The 25,004-nt window shown below is 35.6% G+C and overlaps 1 protein-coding gene across 14 annotated transcripts in view; it reads right to left on the reverse strand.

Annotated features, from left to right (window-relative positions):
- Positions 1 to 25,004, reverse strand: part of FSTL5 (follistatin like 5) — a 386,298-nt gene that overhangs the window by 306,904 nt on the left and 54,390 nt on the right. For 5 of the 14 annotated variants that reach the window (XM_069013600.1, XM_069013602.1, XM_069013596.1 and 2 more), the window contains one exon: positions 22,466 to 22,547. The exons of 1 other annotated variant lie outside the window; for it this stretch is intronic. In XM_069013600.1, coding sequence (XP_068869701.1) covers positions 22,466 to 22,519 — 54 coding nt within the window. In that variant the 5' untranslated portion in view covers positions 22,520 to 22,547. Of the gene's footprint in view, positions 1 to 5,246; positions 5,439 to 11,607; positions 11,735 to 12,673; positions 12,744 to 21,304; positions 21,367 to 22,465; positions 22,550 to 25,004 lie in introns of those variants that run through there. 8 more of the 14 variants (XM_069013603.1, XM_069013604.1, XM_069013607.1 and 5 more) reach the window with 7 other exon arrangements.

The raw sequence follows: 25,004 nt of genomic DNA on the forward strand, positions 1-25,004 counted from the left end.
GCATAAAGGGTGCAAAATTTTTTACTCAATTCAGAAATTTTACCTCCTTATGAAACTGTTTTTAAGTTCTGGTGCTGAGATTATTCTCAACCGTTCACCTCAACTATGCTGTTAGAAGCAAGACATGTAGAATCATACAGTTCAATTTCTGTGACATATATGCCCTTGTAAAAATGATAAATAAATGAGACAGCTTAGCTAATGAGAAATCTTGTGGAAGTAACTTCAAGTTCAAACTCTTGTTTGGAAAATTTAATACTCAGGTAGACATATGACAGCTCCTTCTTCCTTTACTTATATTGGATTTCCAAAAACAATAACCTCTTAAAATGTTCATGTAATTAGACCATGCAGAAATCAGCCAATTTTAGTCTTTTAGATACAGATAACTGTTTGTTTGAGTTAGGTGTTAGCAAAGACAAATATTGTGTTATATATAAACAGAAAAAAACTGCACACACCATTTATCTAAGTCCTTATAAGGATGCTATAAAAATAATGTGTGATAGGAATTATTTGTCAGATTCAACTGTTTGCAAGACAGTGTTCACTAAAAGAAGGAGCAAAAGAATAGTAATTCTAAGGTATTTTTGAAAGATATTCATAAGAATGAGGTAGTTAAACAGATGACATCAGCTTGCTTCTTCCTAGTCTCAAGACTGTGGTATTTTGACATTTAAACTAAAGAGAGTCGGTATTTAAAAAGGCCTCTTCATTGCCACAAATATTACTATATTTTGTGTTAATTAGAGTTACATATTAGGATTATCATGCTCATGAACAGTGCATGAAAGTTTAATTAAAAGACCACTAAATTATTCATTTTTAATGAAACTGCCAGGAATTGTGCAGAGAAGTTCAACAACATTTATCATATCATTACACTAATGAACTTCTTTCTAGGTAATTAATAAAAGCTTGTAAGAATTCATAGAAATTCCTTAAAGGTTGATGTATCTTCAGATATATAAGAAAAAAACACACTTCAGTATGTTCCCAGATCTTAGAAAAAATAAACTTTAAAAACGTATTCATGAAAGCAATACAGTGAACAAGACTTGTACTGTTCAACGGGAAATGGGTCAGATGTGGAAAAGTAAGGAAGAGTACTTTTAGAAGAGTACACAGAAGAAAAACAGTATGTAAAAAGATACTAACAGCAGGAGGTACAGATGAACTAGAGAGAGCCATTTAAAAGGATAAATATTAATAATTGAAAGGTAAATAACTGATCCAAAAAAAAAGGCATACAGGTAATAGAATAGGAAGGATACAAGCTCTTGGCCTTCACCCTTAGAAATAAACTAAGCAGAGTGAAAACAGTAACTATATCTTCATCTTTCTAACAACTTCTATTGCAGACAGTGACTAGCATCCTAAACATGATGGAAGTAGTCAGAAAATCATAGTAGTAATTCAAATAAAATTTGAATTTCTTTCTGTGATAGGCCTTGTCTGGGTTTCAGCTAGGATAAAGTTAATTTTTTCTCAGTAGCTGTTACAGTGCTGTATTTTGGATTCGGAATGAGAACAGTGTTGATAATAACAAAACCCCAAAACATTAGTGTAAGTCCATTTATCCTAAGTCAAATACTGCTTTTTTCCTTGTCTCATGTTCTGCCAGTGAGGAGGTATGCAAAAAACAACAAGCTGGGAGGGAGCAGAGCTGGGACAGGTGACCCAAACTGACCAAAGGGATATTCCGCACCACAGAACATCGTGCCTGGTATATACACTCAGGGAGTTACCTGGAAGCAGGGGCTGATTTAGGTTTGATGGTAAGCAATAGCATTGTGCAGCACTTGTTGGGGTTTTTTCCTTATTATTGTCATTATTATTATAATTTACCATTATTACTGTATTCTTACCTTCTTTTCAATTGTTAAAATGTTCTTATCTCAACCTACAAGTTTTACTGTGATTCTCCTCCCCATTCAACCAGACTGGGGAGATGGGGGCCACGTGAGCAGCTGTGTGGTGTTTCATCTTCAGCTGGGCTTAAGACATGACAGGCCTATTAAAGCATTTGCAGGATTTATTCCTTCTTGGCCCCCAGTAAATCTAAACTCTGAGAAGATAAGAAACAGCTTTGAAACAGAGTTATAGCACTTCTGATCTCCTCACTAAGCCCTGTGGAACTACTGTACTCCTGCACAAGTGCTTCCCCTAGAGAAGCTCTCCTTTTCATGGCCAGAATAGCATTTGAAAGAAAACTGGAAACCACTCACCCCCAATCTCCCATTAGTACAATTCAAGGCAAATAAAGAATAGACAAAATCACAAGAGAAACTAATGGAGGAAGAGGGGACCTTGCTCATATTTTTCCTACATGTAGTTGTATGATAGCAACCTGTTGAGATGGTGAATAACCATACCACTCTTTATTTAACTCTAAGTGTGAAGCCTGTATCATAGAGTTGTGAAGATTAGAGATGCTTAAATAAACCAAAAAACCCCCAAGATTCTCAGCATTGCTGAGACATAACAGAGACAAATTTAACTTCCACAGAACAGAGCTGGTATTTTACAATCCACTCCAGCGAAACACATATCTTGTGCTGAGCCATGGTTAAATCAAAATCACCCATGTTAACACACAACTACTCTCCAACTTACATTCTTTCAAGAGGCCTACTTTATCTTAGTGTAAAATTCTGCAAAGACTTTATCTGTCCCTAGGTTTTCCATTAACCTTAAATGCTGTAGGGTGGGGAGCATTCTCTTGAAGCACCACACCACATTCAGAATTGATGCTGTTTCCTAGACACAAGGTGCTCACCACTGTCAAACACAAGGCACCTGATTCAGGAAAAATTTTGGTCAGGCCCCATATAGTTATTCTTGTTTGAAAATACTCTGTGATTCCTGCTCAAACACAAAACCTTAATGGTCATGGCAGAAACGGCGTTTCATTTCCAGTACAAAGACTAGCCAAACATTATGTTAGATAAAAAAAGCAGTTAACCATCTCTGTCTAGAAACCTCTTTCTCAGAGGAATAGGGCCAGATCTGTTAGTCCAGCAAAGGTCCATGCCCCCAGTTCCAACCTGCAGCAAGACTAAGCACCGGTTCCCAGTAGCCACATGCACACAGAGCACGTATCTACGTGTACAGAGTTTGCAACACAGGACAATAACACACCTTTGTATGTGGGAAGCAGCACCTTAGCATATCTTACAAATTGCTTTAGGTTTACACATCCAAGCTAATCCTTTTTGTCCACTGAAGCAGGATCAAGAAACCTTCATGCCTTTTTCCAACATCTCCCATGCATTATGTTAACCAATATAGATTTTATTTGTAAGAATTAATAAATAAAATTAAGGGGTTTTCCCCCAGTCTTTTTCATGAGGCAGATTATTATTCTATTTAATCTACCCACCTCCATCCCTGAAAGTTCTCTTCCAACAAGTCAGTGGGATCCTAAGTTCTGAACTGAACAATTTATCCTAAAACATTCATAAATTATGCCAGAGTATGCTGCGTTTTACCATCTCAGTTACAAATGCGTATTTGTTGCATTCAAGTCTCTGCAAGCAGGGATGTTCAACTCTATTTCTGCAACTCTTAGCAAATGGCTTTATCACTCTCTACAAATAAATAAAAGCAACAGTTTTTACACAAGATATTAGCCCAACTCTGAGCTGCTAAAAAATCTCGTTTGATATTCTCTGTTTTGGAGGGAGTGGTAGGGTGGCATGAGAGTCTTAAGCCTATCCCTTCTTAATGACGTCAGTAGAGCTAAATCCTTTATTTTCTACTTTAGAAACACCACAAGTGATCATGTTTGCCCCTCCCATTACCATGGTTTTTGATTTTTGACTGTTCATTCTTGCTGTCAATGAAGACATAGAAAGCAATTTAGAAAATTGCAATGCATGGATGCATAGACCATCTTTAGATGAAAAATTAATTCAAATAAAAGACAGCAGTCATGATTTTGCCTAAATGCTAGCACTTCTGAATTTCTGTCACTACTTTCCCACAATCTGCTTTGTTTCAAAGCCAAAACAACTGTCATTATAGGGAATGAGCTGTGCACAGATAAAATACTGTTGCCAAGAATGTGGGCTTTTGAAAACACTCACTAAATGTGTGGCTGTTGTATGTGATTCCCTGGAATGTTAGAGCAGCTTCATATCTGCAATCACCGAGTCTGACATAAACATTTCTTAAGCTAACAGTTATTCAAATGTTTTTTTAATTCTCAAGCTTGTCTAGGAGCTAATATAGTTCTTAAGACAGTATGAAATAAGAAAAGCTGAGAGGACAGATGAGCATTAGCTTATAGGCAAGGGAGAACAGAAAATAATATTAAGATCAGGCCACAACAAAAGCTTAAGTCGGAAGACACATGAACCTATAGCCATAAATCAAACTCCAGTTTGATCATATATGCATTAAGGGGGTTGGCACAGAAATATCTAAAAACATTACTCTAAATTGTTTCCATTTCTTGCTGTCATCTGATGAAGATTTGGAATTTCAGACATGTAATAGAAAGAATAATAATTCCTCCACAGAACTTTAGTAGGATATAGAGTCATGCCCCACCCCCTGACCTCCATAAATAGCAGAAACCTGAAAAACCTTGGAAATTATAAAAGGCATTTTGTCATCTGAAGTCTTCCCCTACATTTTTTTTCTCCCTTAAGTTTGGCTAGTAGTTAATTTTGTCAAAAGTAATAGCATTTTAATTGGCATATTATACTCCTAGTGAAAAGTCTCTTAAGAACATAAAATACGAAATTAACTAAGAGTATGTAAGTTTATATGACAAATCAAGTGTTTAAAGAAAGAGGCAGCTTATTATCAGAAAAAAACCCCAAACAATAGAAAAGCAAGCAAAATTTTAAAACCTAGAACTTAAAATTTTCATACTCATCTACTGTTAGTAAGAAAAGAAAAAAGCATAGATAGCAAATCACAAAAAAAATTCTTAAGTGACTAACAAAGAAAACAATATTAAAAAGCCAAAAGTATTTCATCACAAATTACTCCAGAATTGGGAAAACTTCTTGCAACATCAGCAATACCTTTGAAGTTTTTCTTTACCTTTCTTTGAATTCTCCAAATGTATACTTTAAATTTTCCTGCATGTCTTCCTTATCAATACATCTTTAAACTGTCTCTGTCTAATTACAGAAAGCAGAAAAGTATTTCAAAGCGTACATTAGTTTCTCAAACTGTGTAGCTGAAACTCTGAGAGGATTTCATTCATTAATAAATAAAACCTCAGCACTTACTGATGACTTCCCAAGTTGCAAGTCTATATGCATGTACTGGTGCTCAACAAAACAGCAATATTTGAGTTGGTACTCACAAATTGTACAGCTGTAAGAAGCTCAAGGAGAACACTGTTAAAATCCTGTGGCTCCTTTGGAAAAACATCAAGGATTTAACAAAACAGGGGCATATTGTGCCCTGGGAGAAGAAACTTGCTTTCTTGATTGGGTGAAGGCAATGGGGAAGGGCAGCAGCAGGTGCCTCTAACACTCATTAGCAGGTTCTGAGCTCACCAGGGACTGCTCCAGCAGTTCACTACTCAGTGTTAGCTCTCTGGCTACAGGTAGCCTGGCCAGCCACATCCATGCCCTCCAGAAGAGAGCCCCGTGTTCGTACAGCCCACGGGCTGCTGCTGCTGCAGGGCCTCCTGCCACCCTACCTGAATGCCCCCGTGCACACACCTCAGTGCCAGCGCACAGGGGGCTGGGCAGAGCATGTAGTCCCAGAGTGACAAAGAAGCTCATCATGCTACCTATCATCCAGTTTGACTTCTTTAAGAGTCCAGCCCATTTCTGGGAATGTTAGGTTCAACTAGCTGACCAGTGGAAAGATGCAGCTAAGATCTTCCATGTTGATGACAATTAACAATTTTTACCATTACAGAATTATACATGAGTAATTTTCATTCACATAAAGTCATCTACTTTTTCCAAGAGACCTTGCATTCTCCCCTCACTGTACATCTGGCTTTCCTTCTGTCTTTCCACTATTGAGTCAAAACACATTCTTCTCTTCACTGCTTTTATTGCAGTACTGATTTTTTTTTTTTTTGGTCTAAGTCTGTTTAAATGTTTCCCATAACATTTCTAACACTATTTTAAGAGAATGCTGCATTCAGAATGGTTGTGTTGTGCTTTCAATGTGATTTTCCAATGGCATATCTCAGCAGCACATGTTGAACAGCTGGAAACCATCTAATTAAAACAGGGAGGAAAAAAGGAAAAGGATGTTTGAGATGAATAGTAATCATATCCATCACACTCAGTTTTTCTTATTTATGTAGCACACACCTGTGTCTAATTGGCAATGAAAATGACTGTAGGATGAAACACTGAGCTGACCTTATATTATATTTCTCCTTCTCTGAGCTTTAAATAGATTTTGTTATGTTACTTTAATTATATAGGTAGATTTGTTTACTGAAGCATTCACGTTAATGCTCATTTCATGCAAAGGGGCAAATTACTTTTTTAATTATGTTTCTTTGGGAGGGCTACATAGTTAAGATGAGTTGCTGCCTTCTAGTCTCCACAGACGATAATCCTGGCAACTCAATGCAAAACAACTTCAGTGGCATTAAGTTTTTATACAGTAAATATGTACACATTTTTGAAGCTGTATCAGTGTATTGGGTTTTTCAAAAACACCTGCATTAGTGACTCATCTACATCTTTAGGTAACAAAATCTTTACAAAGCTGGAACAGGTTGCCCAGATAAGCTGTGGATGCCCTATCCCTGGAGGTGTTCAAGGCCAGGCTGGGTGGGGCTTTGAGCAACCTGGTCTAGTTGGGGGTGACCTTCAAGAGCCCCTTTCAACCTAAGCCATTTCATGACTCTGTAAAATGGTAGCCTCAGAGCCTAAACCACAACACAGTAAAATTTCTATTGAAAAACTGCAATTGAAAGATTGCTATTAACTTCAGGGAAATTAACTCAAGCAGAGATATTTATGTGCATAATATTAAACAGAGAAATAGAAATGATGCATTGCTTTTTTTTCTTCTGTATTTTTCTTAACATCTTTATAAGTTACCTTTTTAAATTTATTTTGGTGTAAACTCTTCTCTATTGTGATTGTAGAATAAACCTTGGAATCGTTTCTGAGCGTGTTAATGTAAGACCAAAAAAACCCCAGAATTAGACCAAAAAAAACCAAACCCCAACTTTTCTTAAAATCTTGAAAAGTACTGTAGGATTTTTAAGGAAATCTCTTTGCTTTCTTACCATAGTAGACTTGTGATCAGAATTCCTAATTTTACAACTGCATTAAAAATTACTGAAAAGAGTTATAATCTTGAAATTACCAAACTCAATGTTCCATCATTTCAAATTCAGTTAAAAGGTTTCAGCTTAATTTGAGATAAAATGATATTAAAATTAAAATGTACATATTAATTGCTAATAACAGGTTTAATTAAGTGGTTAGCTAGGAGGCAACTATTGTCTTAATGGATCTAAAAGCATAATCTACTTTGAAAATAGCAAAACAAAGCAGACCGCACACTGAAAACTGACCTGTAGTGAGTGCACAAAGAAACAAGACACGATGTAGAACAGAGGGTTCTCATCCAAGCATAGCTTCTAGTTTGAAGGATCAGGCGTGTCAGTAATTTTAAACATCCAGTTTTCTGCTGATATTGTAATGGTTTAGGGGCATGAGCAGTGGTATTGATTTGATTTACTAATATACACTGCATCAATTATAAAAACATGAGTTCAGTGTTGGAGAAGTAGAGTATCTGGAATATGTGCTATTCATCTCGGTACATGTACATCTCTTTAAATGTTAATTGAAACTTTCTGTCATGTTTATATTCCATGCTCTTATCACCACTAAATTTTCTAATGGCAACAAAAATCCAAGCCCATTTCAATTTTATGAGCGGGGGCTGCCAGTTAGGGGATTTTTGCCAGCTTTTTGAAACCTCAGAAACTAGTTTGTAAAATTTTCTCTCCTTTTAGCAGAAACAAGTGTAAGTCAATTACCATAGTTATTCTGGGTGGTACAGTTTCATATGCTCTTCAACTTTTTTGATTAAATCCAGAAGGATGTAATCAGGTAGTTATTAATCCTCTTGCAGAACTTTCTTGATTTCCTATGATACATACCAATCAAATCTTATTTTCACTTTTGTTAGGTCACTGTGCTTCTCCTAATAAAATTTCATAATTTCTTTCGTTGTTAAATCTTCATCCCACATTTATTACTAAGAATAGTCAAGGACAACATTGTACAATTTTTAGGCTGTACTGCATGAATTCTATAGCTTGGAGGTGTTTGCTTTAGTTTTGGGGAGTTTCATGGGGTTTGTGGGTCTTTTCTTGGTTTTTTTTTTCTTTTTTAAATGAATGTATTTCTCAAATACAAATTGCACATCCTGTCAACCATTTCTCCTCTAAGCAAGTGTAAAATGCTTGTGTAAACTTCATTGGCATTGTGTCTGTGTACATCAACACTTAAATCCAAGTCAGGATTTAGGTTCCTCAGTATTTTCTTACATAAATCCCAGACTAAATCCACAAACCCCTGCTCAACATTTGTGTCCCAGTCTGTGGGGTGCTTTAATTTGCAAGACAGTTCTTGATTCAACTCAAAAATGTTCTGGGTATGTAATTTTTGTGTCACAGAACATCTGTAGTCTGAACAGTCAGGAAAATTTGCCAAACCCTTTGGCATAGAGGATACTCCAAGAATGCCCATTTCTTAACAGGCAGAAGAGCCCTAATCAGCAAGGTATATGCAAATCACACAGTTCTAGCCCCCAGCTTCCTCTTGGAGGGAGATATTAATGGAACAGAAATAACGTAGAGCAAAGAGACCTGAGGTCTATGCACTTCAAAGTGAGGATTTGTAACTCTAATTTCTACCTCTGAAATTTTCATCTCTTTGATTTTAAACTGTAAAATGTAAAAAGAATTCTGGAACCAAGAAGAAAGAGCAAGACCATCCTACAATTCCTTTCCTTTTTGTTTGCTCCTATTCGATGAAAATTACACAGTTGCAGAGGCCAGCAGAGTCTACTTTGGCTTTTAATTAGGCTATTAGAATACTTTCCTGGGAGACACGGGTTTAAACCTTCCAGCAAAAAATGGTTAACCTCAAATTTACTGCTTACCACAAGAGTTCTGCCTGAAGTTGTGATGTAAAAGATGGTGAGTGCAGCATTTAAAATAAACATATATAATTGATACAATATAGTGGAATGGATATAACGTAAACAAAAATTCTAGCCATATGCACTATAACAATATGCAGTTAATAAGGAGAAGTTTAGGATTGTCCTCATGAGACACCTTCCTCAAGCAGAAGCCTATTTTATCATTTCTGGCTGTATTTCATCTAATCAGGAACAGATATCTATAAATATGCATTACTGGATCACAGTTTGTTCCTTCTCCAATATTTAGAGCTAGGTAAAACAAACATCTGGAACTCCAGATTGCTCTAGCAATCAAAATCTTTGTTTCAAATTCCACAATGTTATTCCTATCACAAGAGGTCTTACACCACGTATGTAAATTTTTACACCAATATTTGGGAGTTTATACTAAAAAATATGTCAATATGTAAATGAGTTCTAGAAGTAATAGCAGGAAAGACTGAAAGAGAAAAAGGTAGCAGCAATCAAAGCACCCAGCTAGAAAGGAAATCCCTGTTAGTTATCCTGAACATTTGACTGCTTTCCCTACCTCTATGCAGAAATATGAAAGCATTCCTAAAAAGCCAGAGATTTGAAGGTGGTTGTGTCATTGGGATTCACACTTAGGTACCAGGGAATTTTCGTAGGCACCTAAAACATGAGATTCCCATTGATTTCACTGGGAGTTCCACACTTAACCAAGCATATGTTTCCTTTGTATAGTGCAAAACTGATAAAAGAATAAATGATTTCTTTTACAGGCTTTATCACTAGATGACAGAAATATTATAATACTCATCTGACCATGAGAAAGCCTTCTGTAATGTATAAAGGGAAAGCAAAGCATAGCTTCTAACCTTTTATTGAGATTTTAACATACCTTTTCAACAGTGTAAAAAGACATTTAAAAACTTGAAAAATTCCACTTTCCACAGAATCCACAAACAAAATTTCTGTAACATGGAATTTTCTATTTTATCTGGATCCCCCAGGTCAGATGCTTCAGGATGAAAGATCCTAATCAATCATTTGGGAAGTAATGATGTAATTCTCACTTCTCAAAAAAAAACCCCCAAGAAACAAAAAACCAACCAAACAAAAACAAAGAAAACAACAACAAAAAACCAAAGAAACAAAAAACCAAAGAAACAACGACAAAAAAACAAACAAAACAAAACCAACAAAAAAAAACCACATTAACTGGGGAAGGAAGGCAAGAGGAAGAAACATCAGATTTCAAATGGCTCATTAGCAAGTACATCTTTAAGCCTGCATCTTTATGACAACTAATTATGTTAAAAGTCACACAGTGACTGACTTGTTTTTTAGAAAGTCAAAGAAGTTGGAATTTACTCTCCAGCTACCTTAGCTGTTGAGGGATACATTTTCAAAGCTGCATTCATGAGTTACAACAAAGGTAAGGCTGGCCATGACAGCATCTTTCACACCTGTTGATGTTGTAGCTCTTTCTATTCAATATTAATAAATTCAGCATGTAATTATTTTGCCATCTGTCTCTTGTAGAACCATTTATTTCTGTCCTTCAAGTGAGCACTACAAAAAACATATTGAGTAATTTCTTCAAACATAATAACTAATAAATTGCAATAATGAGGTTTTGTATACCGTAAAAGAATGTAAGTTATTAAATGACTTGTTATCTTTTTTCTACTATGCATCATTGCCAAGACAAATTACTTAACTGTAGAATAACATCAGCATTTATTTTAGCATGTACAAAGTGTTGTTTTGGAGTCTTTTATTCTACCTATGAAAATTTCTAACAGCCTAAATTCTGCAATTTAATATCAATTGGTTCAAATCTTTTATCCAGTTTTGTTACTCTCTTATTATTTTGACAAGAAACCTAGTACAGGTTGACTGTTCTGTTTGTATTATAAAAAACAAACAAAGAAATCTGTGGAGCCATAGGCTTATTCAAATGAAATCAAATTTGTATAAAAATTCAAGTATCTGATTTTCAACTTCTAGCATTTTGCTGAAATTGTCTAAGAAAGGAAATTTCCCAAGAGGGAACACATATGTAACCAAAATAAAAGGCCCTTCCCACTCTAGTTATTTGATTCTGAGATTGCATTTAAGTATTCAAGAAATCAGATTTTGATAATTTTGAACCGTTTCAAGTGAAGAACAAAGATCAAATAGATAACTTCTTAATACAAGTAACCTTGAAGAGCTACATCATTGCTATGAAGAGCCTGGTAAAGCAGCTTTTCTTTTGCAGTTACTGTTTTGTGAAGTCTTTCAGTTTTTTATCAGCTTCACTTTCAAATATTGCTGGTGTTCAATTCAATAAATTAAGCAGTTATTAACTGTTCCACATAACTACTACTAATAAACTGATTTTCATTCAAAATTATAGCTTAGATTGCTAATATATGTTTCCATTTATTTACAGATGACACTTAAATTCATTTGCATGTTATTTTGCCAACTTACCTGTACAATTATTTTAGAGCAATGAAGTCTATAAGTATTTTCCTTTCAAAGTTGCTAGGTAGGTTATCATCCCTGGAAAGTTACATCCCCAACTCCTGTGCACGGTTTTTTATGACCTAAAAATGTCCTCAAAGAAGAAAGCAAAGCAGATTAACACCTCTTTACTTCCAAGTTTCATGAAGTTAAAAGCAAAAAAGAAATTTTACAGCTGGCAATTCTCTCCAAGGTGTTAAATCCTATGTAATATGTATGTGTGGGAATTTTTCTGTAAGTTACCTAAAGCAGTATAATAAGAGCATCTCTAACATAGACTAGAATGTTTGTATCCCTTGTTCAGAGGCCATGCCATCCACTAAGAAATAGTTCTGCCACCCTGGTCACTAATCAAAGCAAGACATTGTGCCTTATCTTTAATTTGGAGGAATATTTTTCTATTTTATGTTTTTGTCACTGAACATTTCATCCGTTCCTTATTCTGACATGCTTATTCTGGGAATTTTCTTCCCCTTGTAGTCTATCTTCATGCAAAAAAGAGTAGCCTCAATATCTGGCAATTAACAAGTACTTTTAATTTGCAAATCAGTCCAAATTTTTACAATTACAGCTTCAAAACTTTAATTATTTGTTAGTGGCAGGAGTTTATCTAAAGTTACAATTTTATCTCAAAGAAGGCAAAGTGTGACATATGTCATTTAACCTCTTTAAATATGTCTTTCACATTAAACAAAAAATCTTTCATCAATAAATTGTTTCTCCAAATCAGAAGTATTTTTCTCTTACATCCTTAAAAGGTGTTTATAGCTAAAGAAAAGTTTCAGGCTGATAACTCTAATGAATAACACACTCAATGTCTTTCCAGATTATATTATTCAGCTGTAGATGAAATTAGAAGGAAGTAATCCTCCTCCCTTTTCAGTGTTCTCCCTCTAAAATTAATGAGTTGATTGAGTACTTGCACGCTAGTACTGACAGAAGCTAGGTTCTCAGATTCCTAAAGACCAAATACAGGACAATACATGAAAGTGAAGATTTTTGAGTTATTCTGAAGAAGCATGTCAGTCCTTACCTAGAAATAAATTTCCCATCTTAATGACTGCTCACTCCTTGGTGTTTGGGCTGAAATTAATCCTGGGGATCTGAAAAAGGGGATCTAATGCAATGGTCCCTGGATTTGATACATCACTCCAGATACTATGTAAAACAGACTAAACTGTCATATCACTTGACAAAGAAATAAGAACGGTTTTCTTTTAAAAAAACTTTTAAAATCTGAGGCAAAACATATTGCATGAAAAATCATCAGCGCACCACTTGTGAAAACACTCCTTTATTAGATCCTGTATCAATAAGTTTCTGTTTAGCTTAGGGCTTATTCTGTAATTTTGTGGTGGTTATGAAGAAACTCAAATTTTGATTGTCAGATGAAAGTTTAGGTAGTCCTGGATAAGCAAGTTTTCATTTCATGAAGCAATAGAAATGGGACTACTTTCTTTGATACTGATAATATTTTTTTTTCCCCACCCTTCATTGAGTCAGGTGAACATTTGAACTACCACCACACCTTAGAAAAGAGGTTCTATACTGGATTTTGACAAACTTGATGTGACAGCAACTCTGAAATACTGGATGATACAATGCCAAAGAACTTTCAGAACAGAAGATGTATCAATTAGGTTGCACAAAGCTGTTGTTGGGGTGAATAAGAAAGAAGTATCTGAGCTTGAAGTGACCTTTCTGTAAGACATTACCTCCTTTACTGTTTTGTTACTGTCTTTCCCTACCTAATGGCAACCTTAATTTCAGAGCTCAAGCCTCGAAGCGGGGATAGGAAGGCAGTAGGTTGTAGCTGAGAGAGCTGTACAAAGCAGGTTGGTGCCAGCCCTAGGGATTGCCAGGAAGAGTAAAGCAGGAGATAATAGAGGTGAGGTGATTGTTAGAGGGGAAAATAGATTAATGAGATATGTAACAAAGAGATCTGAGGGAACAAAAAAGGAAAGCAAACAAGCATTCATGGTAATTCGACCTCAACAAAATCCCTACTATTTACAATGAGGTTGCCAGTGGAAACTCCCATTGCAGAGATAGGAGTGCAGCTAGGTTTGCTTGACAGGAACCTGTTTCTTATTAGTCCAACCTGTTGCTAGTGTTTAATTCAAGTTAAACTGTAATGGATGAATCATTTTATTTTCTTCCAGATAACACATCAGAACTTCTTCAGACATCACTGCTATTTTGTCCACAGATAGGGAAGGATCTTAGACTGCAATAAAGAGCCACAGAACTCATTAGCAAGCAATACCCAGCAGCAAACAAGACAATTATCTGGGAGCTCCTGCTCTGCTCTCACAATGGCTTAAATTAACCTGCTTATCATTGGAAATAGAGAGGAAAGAAATGCTTCAGCTCTCAGGTGTAAGACAGAGATTCAGCTAAGACAGAAGACTGACTTTATTATCCTTTCATCACACAATTCCTGGGTAACAGAACAGCCTCATTATTTCTAGTTGGCATATTTTCAAAGCATAGATTGTTTCCTAAGCCACTTTGATATTTTGACTAGTCATTTCTTCCATCTGAGAATCAAGACTGGTGTGTTTATTTGCTCTAAACCAGGGCATAGAAAAATTTCCAAGACTAGTTTATAAAATCCATTTTTGTATGGATTTGAAGCAAATTGCAGTCAAATTTGGGCTCCAAATTAAGTGTTGGAGTATATATGCACTCTATGACTAAAAGGCACTAGGCAATCTGAAGTATTAAGAAGGTTTCTTGGAGAATAAAAAACTTGTTAATTTCACCTTTATTTAATTATCTTCTGCTCTTCTTTTTCTTCAACAAACACAAAGAATTAAATCATTCCATCGATAAAGGAAAATGTCACAGATTAACTAATTTTGGGATAGGTGGCCAAGCCATAGAGCTGACTCTCCTCATTCACAGCTACTATACAGTAGCTTCGGGTAGACAACCTTTCTTCAGATTTATAAGTTTTTGGCACTTTACCAGAAGTGAAGTTACTTCTGTTGATTTGTCTATTGTCTGTTTTCCATACCTGAGCACCAGTTTGTTTTTGCATCACTGCTATTTTACAGACACTGATGTAGCAGCTCTGCAGGCAGCATTGCACCTCTCCTTCTCTAAGCAAATCCAAGCAGACAGTGCTGTTCCAATGCCTCTGACCCTGACTAGCCCACGTGGCTAAGAAACAAGACCTCAGGGTTAGAGGAGCTTCTTTCATTTCTACAGTTTAGAGAGTGTTTGTTCTAGAGATGTTCCTGCAGAATTAAAGAGCTCTGTACTCTGACACACAAATGTGAGAACAATATTCATCCCAACTACATTCATCCTCCTCTGTAATAACACAGAGTTGTTAGGTTGGAGATTAAAACTGTGATGCTCTTCAGCTGGTGCAGCATTCTGGACAAAAGGCACTGCATTCAGTAAGAGTCTGAAGATGTCCACCCAGGAAGCTGCTGATCAACAATGTCAGTATCTTAGTGATTTGGGGTTTCATTTTCAGTCAACAAAAGACTTAAAGTCATTCTGTCAACCTGTCTTCTCTGTAGCTAAGGACTGTTGTGACAGTAGAAATAAAGGCTAATTAGCAAAACAAAAAGCAATCCTATTCCACGTTAAGTAAATTCTTTTTCCTTTTGTTTTTTTTATTCTTTCACATAATGACACACAGAGGGAATCTACTTAATCTAAAATTTTTCAGACTAAGTTTTTCATGCTTTTATCAGGGTATCCCAGGGTCTCAACACAGCCATAGATTCATAAAATAGACTGAACTGGAAACGACCCATAGGGATCATTGAGCCCAACTCCTTTTTTTTTTTCCCTAAACTTTTTGTTCATCAGTCACAATGCCCCTGAGTTCAATGCACAACATATACATGACATAATTACAATCATTTTTACAAATATTTTGAAGCATGAGGAAAAAAATACACAAAGATGCAAATAGTAAAATTATTGTGCAAGAATCATGCATTATCCCTTTTTGAGCTGACTAATTTTGCATTAAAAAAAGACCAAAACTCAAGGCAACATATATAACTTGCATCATAATCTTGGAAGCTAAATAAAATCATCTAGTAAATCCATTTAAATATGTAGTATGGAGTAAGATAAAAAGGCATCAGTTTAATTCTTTTAATCTTTAAATCAGCAAGTTTATTTCTGCTTAGATGATAAAATAATAAATATAGTAGAAGTGGGAATGATACAGTTTATTTAAGCACATAGAAAAAACTATGGCTTCTGCTGGATAGATTTAATACAAGTTTTTTGTTCTTATTCAGCATTCTCTCCTTTCCCCACATAATGGAAAAAAAAAAAAAAGGAGATTATTTCCTTCCAGATGACCTCAGAATAGGAAATGAAAGCAAATATTTAGAAACGTAAAACTGAGGTCAGCTCAACAGCTGTTAGGAAGATGTTTAAGATTTATTTGATTCCAGCCAGGAGCCAAGACTGATCATTAATCATGTAATTCCCTCTGGGGTGATGAAAGTAGCCCTGTGGTGAATCTGACAATACAGAAGTAGCAAGTGTCCTCCTAATAACTTTTATTGCCTGCACATAATGGAAAAAGTGTGGGAAGCTTTTTAAATTTTCCTTTCATTGTTCATGCACACCTTTTCACTCCAGAAGAAAATCTAGTAGGCTTTCACCAAACAAAACAGCTGGAGACATCTCCTTCTCCATGGAATAGAAACGAAGAGTTTATGCATAATTTGTACTAGCTAATGACTTTTTAACAGAGGTCTATCTTAAACTTTCAGAAACATTCAGATTATCATGGCCTTCTAATGTAAGTCTTAAATCATCTTAGCTTCCTCGTGTTTGTCTTGATTTTTTCATAGGTTTCTCTTGATTTTAGTGTAGCCTCTCACTGCAAGTGCCATTTAGCATAAAGTCTGAGATACTGTAATCTCTGTTGAGAAGGTTTGCTTGACACCAGTAAGTAGAAATACTTCCCAAAACCCAAAATACCTTATCCTACTATTTCTTAACAGGATTGCCTGGTTTTCACCCACTGGCACTCATAACCACAAACTAATTTCTAGTATGAATAAAAATATTTTCCATACTCATCAACCAAATGCTTCAAGTAGAAAACAAATGGATGGAGCAATTAAAAAAAAAAAAAATTGTTCAAAGCCTAACTACATACACAGAACCAGAGAAAAATCCTCATGCCTTTGACTGACCTTTCAGTCATGAGGGAGCATATGATATAAGAAATAAACTAGTGAACTGGTAAAAATAAAGCACTACTATTTTGCCACACAATCTGCTTAGCATGTCTAAATAAGCAGCCCATATTATTCTTTAGAGGTCCCTTTTTCTTTACTGCTTCATCACAGTAAATTGAGACATATAAACATGTCAACTGAACAATAACAAATGCTGAATCTCAATTTAAGGTTAGAATGCTCATTCCACTCATTCCATTTATGTCCAACCTCATAGACAAAAGTTTTCCTGAGAACTTTAAAATTTCAGATCCTGACATTTTTCTGTAGTAAGAAGCATAGTGTAGAATTTGACAACAGACACATACAAGAAATTGCTTGGTGTCACAATATGCAGGCAGTTGGATACAGTTATCAAAAGCATTATTAAACACTGCTATCTGTGCAAACCAGGGAATAATTTCAAGCACCATGTCTGAATTCCCTATGTATAAATATTTCTAATCCTTAGCTGTAACTAGCAAAACAAATTAATATTTAATTGTTCTTGGAATTAAATAAGCATTTAAATTAAGGGACTAGTAACATGGTTTTCTATTGCTTTTTGGAAAAAATCCACAGACTAAATATGGTCATCATCAGAGGTGACTCAAAAATGATCTTCTACCTTAAACAATAGCATCTTAGAAAAAGACACAGGAAAATTTGATATAAAAATTAATTTAGAAATACTTTATATTTAAGTATGTTTACTTCTCAGCACTAACTTTATCATCACATTCTTTGAAAGAATTGCTACTACAGAATTCTCTTTACATATATCCCAGGGTACTAGGTGGTTAAAAATACAGTTATGTCTGAATTGACCCAACATTCTCTGTTATATTTAGGAATATAAAACTATAATTAGAATATATTGCATACTACCATTTAATTACCTTATTTGTAAGCACAGATCTTTCCAACCAGAAACACTACTTCTGGTTAAATAGACTGTTGAAAACAATTGCTGTTATAAGACAATTATTCTTCTCTGTACTCAGCTTACTAATTAACTCATCTAGTAAGTATCACTGAGTTCCTCAGAACCCAACAGAAGCTACAACCTCTTGGTTAACCAGGTAGAGTCACTTGGACTTAATTTTGAGGAACATCTGGGCTCAACTCAAAGATTGCTTCCTTGCTCTCCCTGATCACCTCAGTGTCTGGCTTGCCTTGATCTGGTATGGTAGCTGCATCCTTTACCTTCTTTTAAATAAAAGAAGGAACAGCATAGCTCACATTCTATCAGAACAGGAAAAGTTCTTCAAAAAGGAGCAATTTTTGCCCCTATTACTAGTAGCCCCTATTACTATTTCTCCCTATTATTCCTTAAAATCAAGCATCAGAAAAAAGCCTCAAGCAAACCAATCCAACCCCTTTCAAAAACAAACAAAAAACCAACCCCCAAAAAACCCCACAAAAATAATCCACACAAAACTCAAAATACCTGGAGATATCTTTGCCTCTTGTAATATTTGATTGAAGTTTATCAAGATTCTAACAAGCAGTAGTAAATTGAACTACAAAACATCTTACAGTAGCTTAATCAAGTTTTAGGGCAAAAACATTTGCATATACTTAAAAGAACCCTTTCAAAACATACATGAGTTCAACGTCCTAAAGACACAAAATACCCTTAAACGTGAACATATAACTTCAGTTGAGGCTTTATAACATACAGAAATAAAAACATCATTCTGTCTATAGAATGTTGTTCTAGGATTATCCATGAACCTAAACAATGACTATATTCTGGTGTTTTGAGAAGGTTTTAGAAGAATGTGTCCATTAGCAATACAAGTGGACAAAAGCCACTTGCACAAGAAGAGATTTAAAACTCTTCAGTACTTCTTCAGAAAGACGAGTTACCAGGATGAAGTAATAATTTCCTATACAGTTGAAATCAGGATTGTTGGGGGTTTTTTTCCACATATTTATTATCATGACACAGAGCCCAGCCCGTCTGGAAAAAATTGGTCTTACCAGAGGAAAATGAAATTCAAAGTTGCCTTCAATGACAACAGGCAAAGCAACTCTATTCCCTTTTTCTCCAATTCATTTTTGCCATCTAGAAAAGTGGAGAATTTTATTGCATGTGTTTGTAAGGCACTAATAGAATTACCGTAATTTTTTTGAGATATTCTAAGGAAATGAGAATTAAAAACAAGACAACAAACCAAAACCCAAAGCAAAGACAGTCAGTACTTCTACAGACCTACATGGAGCAAGTGATTTGTGATTTTGCAAAAAAACTCATGGCAAGTCAATTTGGATATATCTCTCCTGTCTCCTGGTTATTCAGAAAGACCTGTAGCTGGGGCAAACCAAGTTAACATTCCCAAATCATTTAAATCCACTTTGTTCTGGAAGAATGGGGAGAAGAAAAGGGAATCCTGGAACTAGAAATGAAAGTATAATCCAGAAATCTGGTTAGAAACTTGGATTGGGACCTATGGAGGCCTGTTACATGATATTTCTTCTGCTTAACCAGAATCATTTTCACTCCAGTGAGGCAGCCAGGCATATGCCACATGCAGAGACACCGCAGATGCAGAAATGCAGACAGGGGAGCTAAGAAGTTGTTTGTTTGAACCACAGGAGAGAAAAGACAAAACAAATGCTCAAGGCTGCACAGTGGAATGACAAGTGTCTTAAACTAAAGGTGTGTGTGGCACAGAGATAAAAACATGTCCCAGCAAGAGCCACATCTGTATTTCATATAGGTGCTTATTTGATAGGACACCTATTGAAGCTGGCTTTGTTACACCCTCGAAGAAACCAAAAAAAAAAGGAAATATAAGAAAACATTTTCATAGTCTAAGTACTCTCCAACAGTTTCATACTCCTTTCCTGCCCTATCTGTCAAAAGAACTTTTTTCCTTCCTTTTCTTCCTTCAGATTCTCATCTTTAATTTAGACTATGGAATTGTGGAAGTCCCAGCAGAATAAGAACAAACTTTGTTTATATATTCAGTGTCATAAATAAAATTTTTAATAATCTCTGCCATAATAAATGCTCTAATTTAAATAAACACAATGAATAAATTTGTCCTATCATATTAGCATATACACAAATATTTATTTATGATACTAGAACAGCTCAGCATTTGTTGGCCATCTGTAATTACAGACTTACAGGTTAGCCCAATAATACATTCTGCTTTAAGAGCCATTTAAAAATTTTATCAGAGAAGAATAAATACACGCCAAGTGTTTTTCCCTCTATTCAAATATCTTCTCTTCGTGCTTATGTAAGTCAAACCTTAACCTGAGCTACAATATAGTTCATTACACTCTAGATGCATGGCTAAGCCAGTTAATTCTGCTTTCATGCTCAAGTAGCAGAGGCACAGGAGTGTGGCCATATTAATAACTCTCATTAGTCGGGAATGCCACTGAAAGTTCATTCCTCCTTATGTACTCTGAAAAAGAAAAGGTGCAAAAGGTTCAAATTCCAAGTGGCTAAGAATCCAAAACCCAGAGGTTCTCAGAGTACAGTATTGCTGCATTGTCTCAGTTCTGTTCTGTAGCTATACACAGAGAAACACTTCTGTCACCTAAATCTCTCAGCATCTTTTCATAAGGTTTTTTCTTAACAAAAGAAGAAAAATTAAAAGCAGGATACACTCCTACTATAGCAACAATACCTCAGCTTGCTACAACATAACATTCTTTAACTAAAAAAATAATAGTGGATTTCTTTGTTAATACCTACACATTGTCATTTTACTTTCTCTCAGAAGTTACCAGTTGGAAAAGGAGCCTTAGAGATCAGAAGAATGTTTCTGTACAGCTTGTGCCACTTCAGGACAGAATCACTATGCTTTTGAATTAGGATTATGCTTATAATTGTATGACACATCACAAGATAGCTGACTTTTCTTACTTGTTTAACACAAACAGAATATTTAAAAACTTTGCAATATTATTGACATATCACAAAATCCTTTAGGGACACTCATTTCCTGAAAGCTCAGGTAATACAATGTGATTGAGAGTATGAGAAATTAATCTAGTAAAGTTCTTGATTCTCCCCCCCCCCCGTTTTTACTGTACTGCTGTTGACTGCACATTCTGTTCTCACTTCTCATGAAGGGCCATTATTTCTGTCTCAAGTAGTTTTATATGGCTTTTAAAAAGCTTTTAGGCAGAGTAGCTACATTTATGTTGGAACATTTTTCAAGTGTGTTCTGCAGACAGAGAAGGAAGTCAGTGTCTAGCAAGACACGTTGTTTCCTTGTGTAGAACATGTAAATGGACACTGCCCAAACAAGATTTGTGTAATATATATATTGGAATTCCAACAGCTAATCATAACGAAAATTTAAGTGACATGAAACACATGTTCCACAATAATCAAAATGAAGAAAGTTTACAAAGTACAAGATTTTGTATCACATCACTGAACTCTTGGTGACACTACATCAGAAGAATAAGAGAAAAGTGAACGCTACCTTTTTTGCCTCAAAGAAAAAGAAGAGCTGGAAATAAGTCAGTTGTAGCAGTTATGGTCTTGTGGCACTTAGGACTTGGCTTTGAATGGTTTTCTCCCTTAACCTGCTCTTAGTTCCTTAGTAATCACAGTTACCATAATGAATCCCAGGCAGGTCTAATCAAGCAAGTAAGAATATGATCTTAAACAATGAAGGAACAATCAAAGAATAACAAGCTGAAACCATGAGCCAGCTAAGAGCTAATGGGTCAGGACTGGTAGGCATACATGGACAACATTGTGGTGGGTGTCTGCTACAGGCTGTCTGACCAGGATGAAGAATTAGATGATGCCTTTTTAAACAATTGGAAGAAGTCTAATATTCACAGGCACTTGCTCTCATGTGCGACTTGAACCACCACTATCTTCTAGAGAGGCAACACAACAGACATAGGCAAGGGCACAAGTTTCCTGCCACAAGTAATACACAAGTCAGTATGGGGAGATGGCTTTTGCTAGACTTCATACTTACAAACAAGAAAGGACTGCCTGGGAATATATAAGGTTTGGGAGTAGTCTTGGCTGCAGTGATAACAAGATGATGACGATCAGAGTTCTGAGACGAGAAAATAAAACAGACAGCAAGATCATAACTGGCCTTTAAAAAAGCAAATTTTGATCTGTTCAGGCACCTGCTTGAAAGAATCTCATGGGAAACTGTCTTAAAGAGAGAAGATCAGGAGACTTAGTTAATTTTCAAGGATCACCTCATCCAAGCTTAAGAATAGTCCATCCCATGAGCAGGAAATCAAGGAAAGGTGGCAGAGGACCTGCATGGATGAACAGTAGGTCTTGATAAACAATTTGATGTAAAGATGAAGAGTATAGGAGGTAGAAACAGGGACAAGTGACCCAGGAGGAATATAGGTAGACTGAGTGTGCAGGGTTATGAAAGTGGAATATCTTTTGGAGATGAATCTCTTAGATATGATATTTGCAGATACTACAGGCTTGAATCTGACCCATACTCAGACCTACTTTGTGTCTGGCAGCATCATATTTAGGACATGACGTGTCTCCAATTAGCACTGTTTTGCAGTGTACCCTGAATGCAACTGCATTACAAATTACTATGGATATTCCATCCCCAAAAACAAATGTGACCCCACTACCTTCCACTTACCAAGATCAGCAAAAGCAGAGGACAGGTGTATCGTCTTAAATAAAATGGACCCATTTTGCAGTGGTATCCACTCTCTTGGGCTCTGCAAAGAGAATTAGATGAGGAAACTCATAAATCTTAAGCTTACATAAATTTCTGAAATGAACCTGGGGTTCATATATGTGTGTATTGGCAATGAAAAAGGCAGTATTTTGCATGCAGGTAGTCTTGTCTCACTTGTTTAAAAAAATCACACTTTATTCTTTTCCTTTTTATCATTCATCTACCAGCAAGGTAAAAACATCTAGATCAGGTGTACATCTATTTCTGATCCTAATAGTAGAGAAACCAAAATCACTTGCTGCTGGCTACTGCAATCCTTCCTGGTTTTCCACAAAGATTTAAGGGGAGTTGCTTTATTTTCATGCATGTCACAGGCAATGTTTCATGATGCAAAGTTAGTACGTCTCTTTCCTACTAGGCTTTTTGTAGAGTTATTGTTCAATCTGTAAGTTGGATCTGTCTGGATGAAAAAAAACATTTAAAAAACTCTATTGCTCTAAATTTCACCCATTGCCTGGTGAAGACTCATCAGATAACATGATAGTTATTCCCTTCTTTGAATACGTTCTTCAAATACAGCACAGTTTTCAAAAGATGGCAGCATAATTTGCAACATTCAATAGATAATCCTTCTATTTCTCCGAGTCTGTGCAATAATCCATTATGCTTCTTTTATATTTCCTCTTGTCTTTCTGTTATAGCTCCTCTCACAGCAGAAAATGCTTTATGTATCACATGTGCATGCAATGTTCTAGGCAGAAAGACCTGAAAATGTTTTATATGTCAGCCTGCAAACTTTTCTCGTGTGGGTAAAAGACATTTTACAACTGGACCGTATTGTATGAAGCCCAGTATAAAACATGAAATGAAGTGCTGTAGGACTCAACTTACTGGCAAATAGAGGCCATGAATAACTACTTCAAGACAATTTACCAACATTAGTGTTGAACTGTCACAAGGCTGGACTACTGCTGTATCTTACATGTCAACGTAACATGCCAGCATACACGAGGTTAATTTTTTCTCTGTCATCCTACTGAACGTCAGAATTGTGCTCTGCAACCACACCTTTGAGATTTTATATCTTTCTGGAGGGACTTATTAAACTTTATGGATCTTTCCTCCCCGTTTTTTGTCCCTGTGTTGAAATTCATTTAACTCATGTAATAATGTTTGTGTTATATTTATGTTATAATCCTCCCCATTTTCAAGAAATTAAGTATGATGTTGGAAAAAAACTTAAGTATGTAAGCCTCACTGGCTAAAAAAATGCAATTGCTAACTAGAGGAGCTTGATTTATTATTAGCTTATTTTTCCTAAGCAACTGGAGCAGGCAATACTTCAAATGTAATATATATGGATAGCATTATTTCTCACTTGTTCAGCACCATTCTGAATAATTGCTCTCTGTAATTCCTACCATATAGTAATAGGATGTCAATTCCTTTTTTCAGCATTAAATTTCTCTCTTTCTTTAATGTCTTGAAAACATCTCTTAAACAATAAATAGTAGATGCCTAGGGAGAAATAAACTCCACAGGGTATGATAAATAAAGTTAACAGGAAAAGTTTCAGGGTGGTTGTTGGGTGTTTCGTTGTTATTTTAAAGTAAAATAGGCCTGTCTTTTATTGTTAATAGTTTCTATGATCACAAAGTTTGTACATTCTTCTCTTATTAAAACAAATAACTTCAATTCTCAGACTTTATGGTTCCAGTAAAATATTTTTCTAACAGCAAGGGAAGTGCATACAATGCAAAACATCCATCAACAGCATCATCCATGGCCATACAATCCAGCTCTGTATAAAAGAGATGACAATTGTCTTTCTGCATCAATAGGAGCAAACAGACACATTTTAGGGCAAAAAAAAGAGTCTATTATATCTTTTGTCACATTATCTGATGATTCAAAATACTGATGTTTCTAGGAATTCCTGGAGGCTTCCCTGTTGGAAACATTCTGCTTAGCAGATATAGATGTTAAATAAATAAAGGAGTGCTAACTTGCAAAGCTTTATGGTAGCTTACCAAGAAAAATTTTAGTTCTGAGTAAGTGCAACAGTTGACTGAAAGAGCAGAAATTAAATCTTGTATGGGAAAACCATTAGAATTTATGAAAACAACATGCAGTGTGACCATAATGGAACAGTTCAGAAATACAGAAACACATAGAAGGTAGAAACCAAGTATTTATACTTGGTGATTCAGATTTTTCAATTCAGATGCCTTTCAAAAAAGTAATAAAGTATTATATTTCATGATATTTTGCAAAGTGAGCTAAAAAAAGATGTATATATATTATATTAAAAATTGGAAGGTATTTGTAGTTTGGCCCATTCCTTGTTTCACATTGTGAAATATTGACTTGATAACTCCCACCACCAGTGCAGAGCCAGACTTGATAAATGAAGTAGGGACATGTCAGCACATTTACTGGCATAAATAATTTTCAGTATCATGAATTATGAAGAGTGTTCACATCAAATTATCTAAAG

This window comes from Aphelocoma coerulescens, chromosome 4 (assembly GCF_041296385.1).
Source record: "Aphelocoma coerulescens isolate FSJ_1873_10779 chromosome 4, UR_Acoe_1.0, whole genome shotgun sequence".
In the NCBI taxonomy this organism is placed as follows: Eukaryota; Metazoa; Chordata; class Aves; order Passeriformes; family Corvidae; genus Aphelocoma; species Aphelocoma coerulescens.